Below are 17,102 nucleotides of genomic sequence, written 5' to 3' on the forward strand. Positions count from 1 at the left end.
ACAGGGTCCGATACCAACGACGAGCTGCAGGACACCCCTACCAGCACGCCTGCAAAGAGGGCCAGGACCAACGTCCCAAGAGCCTCCACCTCAGGTGCAAGGATCAAGACACGGCAGCAGCAGGAATCAAGTGGCAGCACACTGGAGGGGACTGCAACAGGCACCCCAGCAGCCAGCAAGTCCACAACCCCAGCACCACAGGTCCCCCCAAAGAACGTATCTGATGGCACTGCCTCTGGTGGTAGCAGCACCATAGGTGACACAGCTGTCATGCCAGCATGCTCCGACACGGAAAACAGTGCTGGCGACGTAGGTACCATCCATGACCTTTCCCAATCCCCCTGCATGTTCCATCCCCTACACCATGACGAAACCACGCAGGGGCACCCTGAAGACGACGACTGGCCAACCCCCACAAGTCCTGTGCCAAGGCAACATGTGTTGAGCAGCCCCCCTGTCACACCACCGCAAATGTCCATGGCCCAGCAGAGGCAACAGTCCCTCGACCTGCTGATCGAGCAACAGCAGGAAGTGTCCACGCTACTCAAGGACCATGCAAATGAATGCGGGGGTTCCAGGGCAGCCATGGAAACATCCACCGAGACACTCAGGGCACAAATAGAGAAAAGTAGTGAGAGCCTCAGGGGAGAAATGGAGAGAAGCACCGAGAGCCTGAGAGCACAAATGGAGAAAAGCACCGAGAGCCTGAGAGCACAAATGGAGAAAAGCACCGAGAGCCTGAGGGGGGAACTGCATGCGACGTCCAAAGACGTTTGTGCTGAACTTGCTGCTGTGCGCCGTGTGCTCTCGGAGCTCTCACAAACCCTCAGAGACATGCATGGACGCGAGCAGGCAGAGACATCATCCGTGGCAAGTTCCGTCCAGGGCAGCCCCCAACGCAGATCTGGCAGGAACCTGCGCTCCACGGGCAGGGGTGCCCCTGATACCCGTAGAGGGGGCTTGCAATAGCGTCCAACCACGGACAGCATGCATATTTGGACACTGGTGTTGGGGGGGGAGGTAGTAGGGTGGAGGGGGTGTGTTGGGCTTCACTGGGTGGCGGGTCCATAGGGTGTATAAATCAAATCACATTAACAATACAGCATCTCATAATCATCCAATGACATGTGTGGACATTGATATTTGCGTACGAGGCCTTCATAGGCGTACAGTCCACAATGTGCCTGTACTACACACACACAGTGCCACAGGTCCCCTTTCCGTGTAATAGGCACCATGCGTGGTTGCTAGAAGCATGCATCTATGATGCTCTGTCGGATTGCACGTGCATCCTGTGCCTCATGGACTCCTTGAGGTGCCTCCACATCCCCACCCTCATCATCATCATCATCTTCAGGTGCATGCAGTACAGCGTCAGGGGGCATGGGCACATTCCTACGTATGCACATGTTGTGCAGCATGACACATGCCATGACCATCTTAGAAACCTTCTCATGGCTGTACATGAGTGCCCCGCCAGACCTGCTGAGGCTGCGGAAACGAGCCTTCAGTAGGCCGAATGCCTGTTCAATGACCACACGGGTACGTGAGTGGGCATGGTTGTAGTCCTCCTCATGCTCGTTCTGTGGGTTCCGGATTGGTGTAAGGAGCCATCTCTTCAGTGGATACCCGGCATCACCTGTATGAGACGAATAAAGGGTGTCAGTGGAATGATAGTGCTAAGTAGCCCCCCCCCCCTCCTGCAAGGTCATTGACGCATCAAATGGGCCACGATGTCATGCATGGAATGAGACTCACCGAGTAGCCAGGATCTGTGCCCTGCGTGTCGCTCCATGTAGCGTGGTATTCTTGTGTTCCTCAGGACCATAGAATCATGGGTAGATCCTGGAAATCTGGCACAACAATGCGTAAATATCTTGTTGGAGTCACACACCATTTGCACATTGATTGAATGAAATTGTTTCCGGTTGCGGTACTGGACCTCCATGGCATGTGGGACAACCAATTCAACATGGGTGCAGTCGATGGCACCAATGCAACCCGGGATGCCGCCAAGTGCATGGAATCCCACTTTTGCGTTGGTAATCTCCTGGTACGTGCGTGGTAGTGTGATGTGGTCGTCGGCGTGCTTCAGGAGGGCATCGTGCACTTGGAAGAGTGTCCGTGAGAACAGTGGCTGTGAAATGCCATGCAACTGTCCCACTGTGTGCTGGTAGGTGCCTGTGGCCAGGAAGTGGAGTGCAGACACCACCTTCAGTAGGGGTGGGATGGCGGTTGGGCTATCTATCATGCTCACGAGGTCAGCATGTGTCATGTCCACAATGGCGATTATGGTGTCCCGGTCCAAACGGTAGAGGGTGTGGATCTGCTCAGCAGTGAGGTTGAACGGATCGGCTCGGAGGCGTGGGATTGCGGGCCGCCTGCGTGGTGGTAGTGGCAGTGCTTGTGGGCCTTGCTGACCCTGCCTTGCCCTCCTCCTCCTCCTTCTCCTCCGTCTCCCCTGTGCGCCCGGTTGTTGTACCTGTTGTTGTTCGTCGTCTTCTTGTAGTTGTAGCACTTGCAGTGCTATCTGGTCCCCCAGGCCCAACATCGCTAGTCCTGCCGGTAGCATTTTGGAGTGGGAGTGGTTGTGGGAGGGGTTTGGGTCTGCTATATATGTGCTGTCGGCCTGTATGGCCTCCACCTGTGCTGATTGAATGATTCTGTGGCAGATGCTATCCCTTCTGGCCGAGCACGTCCCGCACGTAAGGCTGCATTTGGCCGCATGGCATCTTGGGATTGGAATCATGTATCAAATCCCGATGGCAGTGTGATGTACTTTGACTGATTTTCATGCTATGCTCCCATTGTTACACATGCTATGATTGCAGCCGCTTACATACCTGTGAAGAGTCAGTGGTATGTAGGGCTCGATCGATGGCCGACCCTCATGCAGCACAGTAACGTACTTCACCGACGGGCGTGGCGTCCCATTTGTGATTGCAGCCAGTTAGCATCATGACACACAGCCGCACTACATTGATGTAATTGTGAATGCAAGCGTTCACAGAAGCCTTTTCGACGTAATGTTGCAAGTGAGGAATTCGAAGGCCAGCATTTTTGGTTTTGAAGTAGCGGCGAGGATACGCCCACAGGTCTGGCTGGAAATGTAACGTTCTATTGTAGAATGTCCTTGGGACATGGCCCATAACGAGCAGGCAATGAATGATATGAATTGAATGGGATGCGCAATAGCGTAGTGGACGATAAGGCAGGACGTTCCCAAATCCATCTTGCTTCACAACACTACAGATCCGGCCAGGGGCACAGTGGTTTTTGCGGACTGCATTACGCACAGACGCGATGGAAGTTTCACATATAATGTGAGTGAATATTCATGCGTTTTCATTGCGGGATGAGGGAATGATGAATGGATGCATGGACTGATGATTCCGTTTAGGGTCTGCCATGTACATGGGTTTTTTGAATCACTCCCCTTCCCCTGCGCTATGTGATGCAAGGCTGCCATAGTGGGACATACGTCTATCTGCCCTTGTCGGATCCTCCCTGTCTCGACGCGCCTTCATACACTTGTGTCTAGGCACGTTACTAATCCCATGTCATGGGTTCTATCTTGACGGACGCATGCACAGTAACCGACGTTGCCAATGGTGTATTTAGCTCGATTGATTTCGTTATGATTCGATACTGATTTAGGGGTGTGTATATTCCTTTGGAGTGGGCTAGCATGCATATGGGTGTGGATTTGGTGTGTTGAATGAAGATTGTAATGCATCATGAGTCCCGTAATGCAATCGGTTAATTTGTGTTTCTTTTGGGTGACAGGTATCTCCTGCCCTATTGCAGATGCCATCTCTACGCCACTCCTCCAGATGGTTTTTACTCTCGACTCCTGCAGCTTCGGGTGAATCAGTGGAGCACCATTTCGATCTTATGGGACGATCGCCAATGGGCCACATGCCCTTACGCTGTACTGGTGGCTAGGTGCAACATTTCGGCCTTTCAGCTCGACTAGTGCCTGCCTCATGGGACGGACCTGTGGTTCTTGCCGCTTCCATGTTGCCTTTTGGAACGTTGATGTAGGCCCTGTGTGCCATGATGGTACAGGGCGTCACACAAGTGGAAGCTGGTCAATTATTGCAGATGCAGCCCTCGGTGATGATGGTTGTTTTGGTGTTATTTTGCAAATTGCTGTGGGGCCTTTGTCATTTGGATGTGCATTTAAATTGTATTCCGATATTTGTCGTGTTGCGTTGTTCTTTGCAGGTGATGTGGCGATTTTCGCTTTGTGGCGGTATGTATTGCGAGATGATCTGCATTGTGTTCCGCCTTCTGAGTTGAGTTGTGTGGTACAGTACTGGCCGCGTTTGCCTACGTAGCACAGTATGGTCACGGATAGGGGCTGCCATTGTGACTGTTTACATGATGTGCTGTTCAGGGGCGGGGGATTGGCTTTTGGCCGACTGGTGCCTGTCAGCCAGGTCGATTGGTGGAATGATGGGATGTTCAGAATGTGGCTGGTCACAGGTGACTGTGTTTGCGTGCGTTTGTTGGAGGGGGACTGGGGTCATGTCCATTGGAATAGCTTCTGTATTGATGCCATCTGTGCCCTGCAGCTCCCATCGGCCCCTCTTGGGATGAGCCTGGCTGCTCAGTCACTCTGCCAACTTGTGTGGTACATGCTTCTGCTGATGGTTGGTTTGTTTACTGGCAAGAGTACAGGGCTGGTGCAATCCCCCTCAGGATGCTGTTTTGGATGTTGCCTTGCGCTGGTGGCAAGCGATGGGGGACTACTGTTGTTTTGTGTCATGTGTTCTTGATTTTCTTTTTGATGTATTGTACCTTCACATGCCTGTGCTGCGTCAGTACGGCTATGGTGACATGCCGTACATGGATGCCCACTCACGGGGCGCTTTGAGCCCCTGCATGCTTTTCTACGTTGGCATGCATGGGTGAATTGTAGATTTCACTGGTTGCATAGTGTGAGTACATTGCGCCTGCCAGGAGTTGTGCAATGTGGCCAGGGAGTGGAGTACAGGCACTCAGTGGGCCATTTACGGTTGGTTCACGATGCCGTATTTCTCGCCATGGCGGAATGGTACTTTACGACGTGCTTGATGGCGTTCAGTACATGTCCGCTAGGGTCAGAATTCGCGTACCGTTGCGCCATGGCGGTGATTCCGGTTTTGCAAGGCGCGCGTGCGCGTACTTGGTGCAGTTAGCGTTGCCGTTCACTGCGGTGTCGCTAATGGCATCGTACTTTACGGTGACGGGTCATGATCGCAACGAGCGGTGTTCGATGGCGGTATTGCATTTCCGCCATCATTTTTCCATTTCCGCAAGGGTCGTAATGAGGCCCATTGAAAGATTTACTAAAGAAGATAACATTGCAATAACTGAATGACTGCGGTGTGCATGGCCTAGGGCAAAGAAGTCAGGAAAAGACATTCATCTCTGACACTGGCCACAATTGCACAACAACACCGCCCGGATGAACTCAGCCGACCCGCCAGGCCCAGCCCAACCCACGAGGCTGACCAGTGACGTCCTTCAGCCAAGGCCAACCACATCGCAGCAGCGCCTATAGCTAGTCATCACCACCCAATCCCATTGAACTTGTGCCCCCTATAGTATGTAGATTTTGATGACGTTTTTTGTAAATATATATGCCTGTCTTTGCTATTGTCAGACAGAGCGCACTCGGAGTTTGCAGAGTTCTTTGCATGCCCTATTCTGATTGATAAACTCCCATTTACGCTCACCCGCACTTTGTCTTGGCCTTATTCCCATCCTGGGAGAGTCCATCATTGTCTCTCATTGCGGGGAGGATCGTGCTGGTTGGGGACGCTTGCCTTCACAGGTTAGACAGCGTATGTAGAGAATTCCTATGGCACGGGACAAGGAACAGGGTGGCCCTATGGAAGCTACAAAATTCATATGAGAAAGGGGGCATAAAACTACCAAATTATGAAACTTACTATATAGCAAGCCAACTACAATATGTAGCTAAATGGCTCTCTGAGGAGCCGACTTTAGAATCTAGATTGTTCCAAAAGAACTGCGCCCCATTCTTCTCAAGAGAGGTGATATGGTTGCCCAAGTCGGAGATGGAAGGACGCCCAAGGATGATGATGCTCGGGTGGGAGATATGGCGGAGAGCCTGTCAGTTAATGGAGAATCTGTCCCTGTGCTCCCTGCAGATCCCACTGGTCGCTGTGGCGGGAAAAGAAAAGCAACTAAGACTAATTATTAGAAAGCTCTGGGAACCGGTGGGAATAGCAACAATAGGGGATGTGTGGCAGGAGGGGAATATACAGGGTTTTGAGGGGCTGCTGGAGGAAACGGGGTTACATGCGGGGCAGTATATCGAGTATCATGGGGTGGTGCAGCGAATCAAAGAGACCTGGTCTGAAGTGGTACTAGCAGAGGAACCGGATGCCACCTTAGACACGATATATGACATAGCAGAGGGAGAACATGAAGTATCCAGATTATATGAGATGATAATGACCAAAGTGGGGAAGGAGGTGGTGCAATTTAGACTGGACTGGGAGTAAGAAGTAGAGGCCCTGATGAGTGATGGGATGTGGGAGCGAGCTCAAAGATATCACCAAAAAGTGTCAGGTTACAACAGATACAATTATACATAACTCACAGGGCGTATATGACACCCCAAAGAATAGCCAAATTCAAAAACGCAGGACATCAATCATGCCCCAAATGTAATGAAGAAAATGCAGAAATGGTGCACATGTTTTGCTCATGTCCAATTATCGAGAGATTCTGGGGAGAAATAGCACAGAGAGGGATGAAAAAGGGATCAAAATGTGCATGGATACAGCATGGGCTTGCCTGATAGGAGGGTTTCCCAGACCACGTAAACTTAAGCATGTGAGCAAACTGAAAGATCTGGCGTATGTTCTAGCAAAGAGAAGAATTGCTATGGGATGGAAGGCATGTTATAGACCAAGACTGGAGACGTGGTGGAAAGATCTACAAAAATGGGCAGAGGCAGAAACTACGGTGTGGCAGGAAGCGTGTAAAGGTGGGGAGGAGGAAGAGGCTGGAACCTTACTAGGTTCGAGGCAACTGATAGCTGAACTATTTGGGCCCACGCATGAAGAGTCAAGCGACCGAGATTCAACAAATAACGTTGGAGAGCAACCCCTACTGCAGGATGTAATAACGGAAAATGTGGGGGAGTAGGCTCGGTGGGGGGGGTAATCTGTGAAACAGTGGACTTTGACGCAGAAATGTATATTTGATTATTATTTGCACTGTTGGTGTGGTTTGTATCGTTTGTTGAAATAAAATTAATAAAATTGTTTAAAAAAATAAAATAATAAACTGTGAAATGCTTGACGGGCACATGTGGAGCCAGTACGCTGAAGCAGGAGAGAGCGACAAAGCGCTGGAAGACACCAGTAAGCACTGGGAAGCAAAGAGAATTACCGGGTTGCCAGCATGTGAATGTTGCTTCGTAGAAGTAACAGAAACTGAAGGGAACCGAAGCGAGGAGACGCCAGAAACCAACAGTGAACCTAATAAAAGCAAGTGGGTTACCGGAGGGCCTAAGAAAGTAAATTGCTTCTTGAAAACAAAGCGAGAAGTGAACAGCAAAGCCATTAAAGGAGTGAAAGTTATAGTAGAGAAAGCCACTCATGGATTAGTAAACCCCAACTTTAAAGAACGAGTAATTTCTGTAATAAAGTGCTGGCAGACAAACACACCAGGTGAAGTGAAGCATTTATGTAAGCAAGTCCTGGCAGGAAGGTTTACCCGGTGAAGTTAAGTATATGTGAAAGAAAGTGCTGGCAGGGAAGTATACCAGGTGAAGACGAATATGGATAACCATTGTAAAGAACGTCAAGGACGGCCATGCCCTTGAAATCACGGAATGTTGAGAACAAGCCCAGAAGAAAGAGACCTTAGGAAGAGAGATATCCTTAGGATTTGCTAGGATTAAAAAGGAAGAGAAAACCACGGGAAGGGAGAAGATGGCCCAAGAAAAGTGAATACCTCAAGGGGAGAAGGTATTCCTTTTGGAACGGGATTATTATTTTTGAACTGGTAAAATAGATGCTAGGAAACTGGGAAAGGAAGCTGTTCCCTGGAACTGTGAACATTGTTCATTGAAGTCTTTGTGTTGGATTTGAACTTTTGTGTTGAACCTGAACATTTGAGCACCTGTGAATAACAAGTATCCTTTGCACTGTGGAGTTACTTTAGAGAGTGTGGGCCAGAATAGGATTACGGACACAGGACATACTTTTGTTTGGACATCTTGACATTGGACAGACTCTGTTTTTTGGTTGAGGTTGGGAAATTCCTCCTAGAATAGAGATAGTGAGGTATTTTCCAACCCCCAATTCTTTCAAATAAAGGTTTGTAACCACCAACATGTCTCTTCTGTGTCTGTGTTTCATTCCTGGCTGCACGCACCTATTTAAATATTAGTTCATTAGAAGGAGTGTTACTAATCACTTAATAATACATTTTGGCTTGTGTAACTTGTAGGTAGTAGCCCTATGTTAGGAAAGTTGGGTTATGTTATTAAATACGATTCTATGTATGTATTAAGGGAGGAAATTACCCACCTTTTGTTTGAAGCAACTTTCATCTAACTGTGTGCTTTGCGGGAAGTCCGGGCTACATGCGCAGAGAAAAACATTAGGACCACAGACTTTTGTTTTTAAAAGCAAGAAGGATTTAGAATCGAAAATCAGAGTGTAATTGGGGAGAGAATTGCATGCCTGGGTTTAACATGGCGGACTGAGGACAGGTTAGGCAACGAGCATCCATCATCACACTGCGGCGTTGAGCTGGGAGTGTACAGCGGCTCCTTTGTTGCTTGCGCCAACACCCGCCGCCGGGGAAAGACTAAAACCGTGTAATTCCATAGAGGACAGCTCAAACCGTTTTTGGACTCCATCTACTTTCCTGGAACTAAAGACCGGATTAAAACATAAATAAATATGTATATAATTCAGTTTAGAATAAAACAAGAGTAACACTTGAGCATGAAGAGAAAATCTGCATGTGATAAAACGCAAGCACGAGGAGATAAGTAGCATGTTATGAAACACAGTACATGAAGTAAAGACAAGCAATTTTTTACTAGCTATTAGGATGGCTCAGATCATAGCTTCAAGGAGTAACACAGAATGAGGAACTCTGGACAGTAAAACCAGTGTACAAACTCATATATAAGTTAAAAAGGTGCTGCAAATGTCTGTCCAATTATAGGCCCCTCTCTCTATTGGATTCAGCAGGAAAGATATTTGGCAAAGTAGTTTTAAGCCATCCCAAAGAGTGGGCTGTCTCAAAAGATCTTATTGACCACCGACAGGCGGGCTTTAGGGAAGGTATTCGGTACAAATGACCAATGCTTTAGACTTTAGTTAATATTAGACAAATATGTGGAATTGGGGAAATCTAATACATTTACAGTTTTTGTGGATTCACGTGGTACTGTGTGGCAACAATTCCTATTGAATTAACCGGAAATGATCGCCTGATAAAAGAGTCCTTTGCAGGCGGCATTTACATGTTTCTACTAATGCGGTGGAAACATGGAGAGTTGGCAGGGCTCCTAGGCGAGTAGCAGACATGCACAGGATTGGGAGGTGTTTCAGTAACTACCGGGTTCTGGGAAGAAAGGTATCCTTAACTCTGGATATAGGCATCAGAAACCAGCACAACCCAAAATGGAGGATTCTGAACTTTGGAAGATCAACCCAGGCAGAGTCAACATTCTAAATGACCTTTCATCGTTGGAACTGAAGCAACAAGGCCTGTTTTGAAAAGCTCCTGAAGAAACTGAGACAAGTAGGTGAGACTAGGAAGACAGGAGAAGGAGCTACTCGTCCTATAACTGGTGGAAGTAGAACAGATGTCAAAAGAAGAAAATAATCAGGACGCTGTTATAGCCTAAAATATAGAGATATGTTTTTTGTGTTAAAAAACCATTTGTCTATTGAGAAAACTTGTTTGTTTAAAAATGTAAACAGAGTTGTAATAGATAAATGCCTATTTTTTAACAAAGCGACTATGAAGTTCTTGTAGTTAAATATATGTCAACACACAGGAGCCAGGAGTTAATAAAAGGCAGCAACTACTAAACCCATGGCAAGAAGAAGGTGTAATCAGCTGCTGAGGTACCTTACAAGATTCAGGGAGCATGTATCTTTATCAGCACGAACCGCCTGACCTTAAGATGGCACGCAAGAGACACGTCAGGCAAGCATGCGTGTCCCAAAGTTAGTAGCAAGACCTTGCGAGAAGAGCAAAGAGTTCAGATGGCGATTGCACGCAGTGACGGCAGTGAGTCGGGCGCGGAATAAAGGAGCGCCTAGTGTGCGGTGATCTCGAGCAGTAACAGAATGAAGCGCCTAGTTTAGAAGTCCGTGTCGGATCGTAACACTGTAAGAGAACTACGCAGGAGATTCCAAAAACCTTCATGAGAACTGAACTTAGGAGTAGTATAAATAGACAATAAATGAAATATTAGAAGTGAAGAGAAGTTATTATTAGAAGCAAACAAGCAGGGACGTGAACCAGTTAAGAGCTAAGAACCCTGACTATGGTAGATTCAACAGCACCTCCAGTACAAGGACATCTCCTCTAAGTGTTAGCAGAGGAGTAACAGGTGTGTCCTGAAGATTAGGGTTTCGAGTGACTTGAGGAAGGGAATCAGAGTATAGGAGAGAGTAAGCAGTACTGATGCTGGTTATTTTTCAATAGGTTTTTGCAAGTAATTGAAGATGAAGATCAGCATGTGTTTTTAATTGTATCCACTTCCCCTTTCCGTTGTAGGGGATCTATAGCCAGCTGCTTCTAATATTTCTAGGAGCAGAGCACTGTGGGGGGAACAGTGCACCCGACTTATCTGCCACATAGTGGAAAGGAGGCAAATCGCACAGAGGAGAGATTTAAGCATGAAGCCGGCTCACTCTGTCCAATTAACGAGGGGATGGAAATGGCCAATGGAGAGTTAAACCTCAAGGAACATGCTACAGACTCCTAACGGGTTGGAGTAGCCATGAAGGAGGCCTTGCTGGGAAATGTAAAGAGGCTCAAATTATGCAGTTGGGGAGATGGCGGTCCAGAAGGCACAGGAGGTATGCTCAAGATATAGCATGATGTTTCCACTCACTTTAAATCGTATGCGTCTACTCCATTGTGAAGTGAGCGGGTGTTTAGGCAGGAAGGAGGCTGCAGGGGAAGAATTATTAGGGCATATCGTAAGAAGTGGATGTATTTTGGACCTTTGAGCGGGAGATCTTGAGTCTGAAGTCTGGCATGGTGGCATTTCACTTTGGGCAAATGATTTAGTCTAAAGCAAGGACTTAGTGCTGTCCATGGAATAGAATTGGACTTCAGGGAACCTTGAATAGACAGTCTGACACAGGCTCTGTATTGCTCTGGAGGGGAGAAAGGCGATGCTACCCATCAACAGGGCAGGGCAGTAGGTAAATAAGGAGGTAAGCTGGGGAGTGGCTGATTAGAGCACACGGATATGAAGGATGACACCATGCAGGCCTTAAGAGGGGGAGGAGCGCACCTACCCTTTATAGCGGATGAGATACCTACTGGAAAGGTAAACATGCATTTAACGAGTCTTTAAACACTGATGGGGGAGAGACAGACACACAGGGGTTACTAGGTGAGGAAAAGGGAGACAGGATTATGAGGTGGTCACCCAGGAACCAGGGGGGAGATGGCCACCAGGGAAATGTGCTGTGTCAGAAGAGGAATTGTGAGGGCAGATGGTTGGAAGATGGCCTTGAAGCCTGAGTTATAGGGCCCTACAGTTTAGTGGCCTATTCGTATGTAAAGCAATAGGTCCCCGGTTTTTGATGACCATGACCCTTTTTTTGCTTCCAGTAAACCTGACCTGTTCTCACATCAAGTCTGTGTCACGCTGTTCTCTCCAGTCATAGTTCCCCGGATGGGAGTGCCCAAGTGTACAGATTGTGTACAGTTTATTTTGACAGATACACTCAAGTGATGTAGCATGACATGATCATTGTGTCTTAAAGGGCAGAAAAAGAAGATGAGGATTCAGCATGCAGGACTGTGCCTGTGACGTCTGCTGACTGTGCTGCACTGGGCGTAGAAGGGACAGGCCCTTGTGACAGGTGCCCTAAAGTGGGGCCATGTTCTGGAGCCAGTACCTGTGATGACAAAGACCCAGCACCAGAAGAATACGAGCATCTGATGGACTTTTCTGCATCGCCTCCTTGAAGTCCTAGAAAAAGAGAGGAGAAAAAATCGCCTTTATTGCCTGAGCCTCCACAGTCACTTCCGGTCATTAATTAACAGGAAGTACCTCACTACATATGCCATGGAATGACGGTCTAGAGTAAACCCAAGTCACAGAATGCAAAAAAGAAGGCTCCATCCGGTTATTAGCCGTCATTAAAGGTTCATTGCAGGTAATGCTGGCCACTTATTAAGGCAATTCTTCCTCACTACCACTGCCAGATAATAACTGTCTGTAAATGCCTTTCAGACAGTAAATGCCAGGAAAACTCCCCCACAATCATTGCAGGGCACAGACTACTAGGAAAGACCATCAAATGGCCTGGTTACCACTTTACGCAGCAGGATATCCCCCTCTTGCTATTACCAGCCACCACTGAAAATTGGACCATTATCACACCTGACTCTGATCAGACTAGAAAAGCACCCCGGCTGCTGGCCTTGATCTGTCACTAAGGTCCACTTTCTCTACTGCCCTTTAAACAAATGATCAGGTAGAAATTACCCACAATTACACTTGGCTGAAATCCCTCACTTTCACTGGCAGCCAACACCCAATGCCGACTGAGGCTTGCCTAGCATTGCCCCCCCCCCTCGCTCCTCAGAGCCCAATGGTAGTTACAAGTTGCTAGTCATGACTTGCCACATCCGTGCCCTTGTTACACCATATAAGGGATGACATGCCCGTTGACCCTGAAGGAGCGCAGGCAGAGGTGGAACTTTATCCTGCAACACTCCCAGGGGATGATAAAACCACCCTACCGCCAGAGACTGTAAGTCCAGTCCAACCCCAAGCCCTGGAAGGAGCAAAATGACCCGATGGCAGAGGGTGCCCAGTGGTACCTGCAGGGCGTTGGCGTGATCCTTCAGCTCCAGGTACAAAACGCCACGATTAATTAGCACCTTTGCTTCAATTTCCTTCGAAGGGCCAAGGAGCAGCACGATGCTATAGTCTATCAAGGCCTAAAACAGTGGGCGAGAGTCAGGTGAGCACAGAGACTGCAAACATGTGAGAGGGATAGAGATAAGGGTGAGAGACAGAATGTGAGTACACATAGTAAAAACATGTGAGAGGGACACAGCTAGGGAAGGTGAGCAGAGATACCACCAACATGTGAGAGGGACACAGCTAGGGAAGGTGAGCAGAGATACTACCAACATGTGAGAGGGGCACAGCTAGGGAAGGTGAGCAGAGATACTACCAACATGTGAGAGGGACACATCTAGGGAAGGTGAGCAGAGATACTACCAACATGTGAGAGGGACACAGCTAGGGAAGGTGAGCAGAGATACTACCAACATGTGAGAGGGACACAGCTAGGGAAGGTGAGCAGAGATACTACCAACATGTGAGAGGGACACAGCTAGGGAAGGTGAGCAGAGATACTACCAACATGTGAGAGGGACACAGCTAGGGAAGGTGAGCAGAGATACTACCAACATGTGAGAGGGGCACAGCTAGGGAAGGTGAGCAGAGATACTACCAACATGTGAGAGGGGCACAGCTAGGGAAGGTGAGCAGGGATACTACCAACATGTGAGAGGGGCACAGCTAGGTAAGGTGAGCAGAGATACTACCAACATGTGAGAGGGACACAGCTAGGGAAGGTGAGCAGAGATACTACCAACATGTGAGAGGGACACAGCTAGGGAAGGTGAGCAGAGATACTACCAACATGTGAGAGCGGCACAGCTAGGGAAGGTGAGCAGAGATACTACCAACATGTGAGAGGGGCACAGCTAGGGAAGGTGAGCAGAGATACTACCAACATGTGAGAGGGGCACAGCTAGGGAAGGTGAGCAGAGATACTACCAACATGTGAGAGGGACACAGCTAGGGAAGGTGAGCAGAGATACTACCAACATGTGAGAGGGGCACAGCTAGGGAAGGTGAGCAGAGATACTACCAACATGTGAGAGGGGCACAGCTAGGGAAGGTGAGCAGAGATACTACCAACATGTGAGAGGGGCACAGCTAGGTAAGGTGAGCAGAGATACTACCAACATGTGAGAGGGACACAGCTAGGGAAGGTGAGCAGAGATACTACCAACATGTGAGAGGGACACAGCTAGGGAAGGTGAGCAGAGATACTACCAACATGTGAGAGCGGCACAGCTAGGGAAGGTGAGCAGAGATACTACCAACATGTGAGAGGAGCACAGCTAGGGAAGGTGAGCAGAGATACTACCAACATGTGAGAGGGGCACAGCTAGGGAAGGTGAGCAGAGATACTACCAACATGTGAGAGGGACACAGCTAGGGAAGGTGAGCAGAGATACTACCAACATGTGAGAGGGGCACAGCTAGGGAAGGTGAGCAGAGATACTACCAACATGTGAGAGGGATACAGCTAGGGAAGGTGAGCAGGGATACTACCAACATGTGACCAACATGTGAGAGGGGCACAGCTAGGGAAGGTGAGCAGAGATACTACCAACATGTGAGAGGGATACAGCTAGGGAAGGTGAGCAGGGATACTACCAACATGTGAGAGGGACACAGCTAGATACTACCAACATGTGAGAGGGGCACAGCTAGGGAAGGTGAGCAGAGATACTACCAACATGTGAGAGGGACACAGCTAGGGAAGGTGAGCAGAGATACTACCAACATGTGAGAGGGACACAGCTAGGGAAGGTGAGCAGAGATACTACCAACATGTGAGAGGGACACAGCTAGGGAAGGTGAGCAGAGATACTACCAACATGTGAGAGGGACACAGCTAGGGAAGGTGAGCAGAGATACTACCAACATGTGAGAGGGACACAGCTAGGGAAGGTGAGCAGAGATACTACCAACATGTGAGAGGGACACAGCTAGGGAAGGTGAGCAGAGATACTACCAACATGTGAGAGGGACACAGCTAGGGAAGGTGAGCAGAGATACTACCAACATGTGAGAGCGGCACAGCTAGGGAAGGTGAGCAGAGATACTACCAACATGTGAGAGGGATAGAGATAAGGGTGAGAGACAGAATGGGAGTACACATAGTAAAAACATGTGAGAGGGACACAGCTAGGGAAGGTGAGCAGAGATACTACCAACATGTGAGAGGGACACAGCTAGGGAAGGTGAGCAGAGATACTACCAACATGTGAGAGGGACACAGCTAGGGAAGGTGAGCAGAGATACCACCAACATGGGAAGGTGAGCAGAGATACCACCAACATGTGAGAGGGACACAGCTAGGGAAGGTGAGCAGAGATACTACCAACATGTGAGAGGGACACAGCTAGGGAAGGTGAGCAGAGATACTACCAACATGTGAGAGGGATAGAGATAAGGGTGAGAGACAGAATGTGAGTACACATAGTAAAAACATGTGAGAGGGACACAGCTAGGGAAGGTGAGCAGAGATACCACCAACATGGGAAGGTGAGCAGAGATACCACCAACATGTGAGAGGGACACAGCTAGGGAAGGTGAGCAGAGATACTACCAACATGTGAGAGGGACACAGCTAGGGAAGGTGAGCAGAGATACTACCAACATGTGAGAGGGGCACAGCTAGGGAAGGTGAGCAGAGATACTACCAACATGTGAGAGGGACACAGCTAGGGAAGGTGAGCAGAGATACTACCAACATGTGAGAGGGACACAGCTAGGGAAGGTGAGCAGAGATACTACCAACATGTGAGAGGGACACAGCTAGGGAAGGTGAGCAGAGATACTACCAACATGTGAGAGGGACACAGCTAGGGAAGGTGAGCAGAGATACTACCAACATGTGAGAGGGGCACAACTAGGGAAGGTGAGCAGAGATACTACCAACATGTGAGAGGGGCACAGCTAGGGAAGGTGAGCAGAGATACTACCAACATGTGAGAGGGACACAGCTAGGGAAGGTGAGCAGAGATACTACCAACATGTGAAAGGGGCACAGCTAGGGAAGGTGAGCAGAGATACTACCAACATGTGAGAGGGATACAGCTAGGGAAGGTGAGCAGGGATACTACCAACATGTGAGAGGGACACAGCTAGATACTACCAACATGTGAGAGGGGCACAGCTAGGGAAGGTGAGCAGAGATACTACCAACATGTGAGAGGGACACAGCTAGGGAAGTTGAGCAGAGATACTACCAACATGTGAGAGGGACACAGCTAGGGAAGGTGAGCAGAGATACTACCAACATGTGAGAGGGGCACAGCTAGGGAAGGTGAGCAGAGATACTACCAACATGTGAGAGGGACACAGCTAGGGAAGGTGAGCAGAGATACTACCAACATGTGAGAGGGGCACAGCTAGGGAAGGTGAGCAGAGATACTACCAACATGTGAGAGGGGCACAGCTAGGGAAGGTGAGCAGAGATACTACCAACATGTGAGAGGGGCACAGCTAGGGAAGGTGAGCAGAGATACTACCAACATGTGAGAGGGGCACAGCTAGGGAAGGTGAGCAGAGATATTACCAACATGTGAGAGGGACACAGCTAGGGAAGGTGAGCAGAGATACCACCAACATGGGAAGGTGAGCAGAGATACCACCAACATGTGAGAGGGACACAGCTAGGGAAGGTGAGCAGAGATACTACCAACATGTGAGAGGGACACAGCTAGGGAAGGTGAGCAGAGATACTACCAACATGTGAGAGGGACACAGCTAGGGCAGGTGAGCAGAGATACTACCAACATGTGAGAGGGATAGAGATAAGGGTGAGAGACAGAATGTGAGTACACATAGTAAAAACATGTGAGAGGGACACAGCTAGGGAAGGTGAGCAGAGATACCACCAACATGGGAAGGTGAGCAGAGATACCACCAACATGTGAGAGGGACACAGCTAGGGAAGGTGAGCAGAGATACTACCAACATGTGAGAGGGACACAGACACAGCTAGGGAAGGTGAGCAGAGATACTACCAACATGTGAGAGG

At 48.9% G+C, this 17,102-nt stretch overlaps 1 protein-coding gene across 1 annotated transcript in view; it reads right to left on the reverse strand.

The window, feature by feature from the left end:
* Positions 1-17,102, reverse strand: part of TTC6 (tetratricopeptide repeat domain 6) — a 1,171,050-nt gene that overhangs the window by 454,739 nt on the left and 699,209 nt on the right. Inside the window, exons 23-24 of the mRNA XM_069638410.1 lie at positions 13,069-13,188; positions 12,138-12,211 (exon numbers count right to left, since the gene is read on the reverse strand). Of these exons, the coding sequence (XP_069494511.1) occupies positions 12,138-12,211; positions 13,069-13,188 (194 nt within the window). The remainder of the gene's footprint in view (positions 1-12,137; positions 12,212-13,068; positions 13,189-17,102) is intronic.

The sequence above is a fragment of the Ambystoma mexicanum genome, chromosome 14 (assembly GCF_040938575.1).
Source record: "Ambystoma mexicanum isolate Mex_15411 chromosome 14, UKY_AmexF1_1, whole genome shotgun sequence".
In the NCBI taxonomy this organism is placed as follows: domain Eukaryota; kingdom Metazoa; phylum Chordata; class Amphibia; order Caudata; family Ambystomatidae; genus Ambystoma; species Ambystoma mexicanum.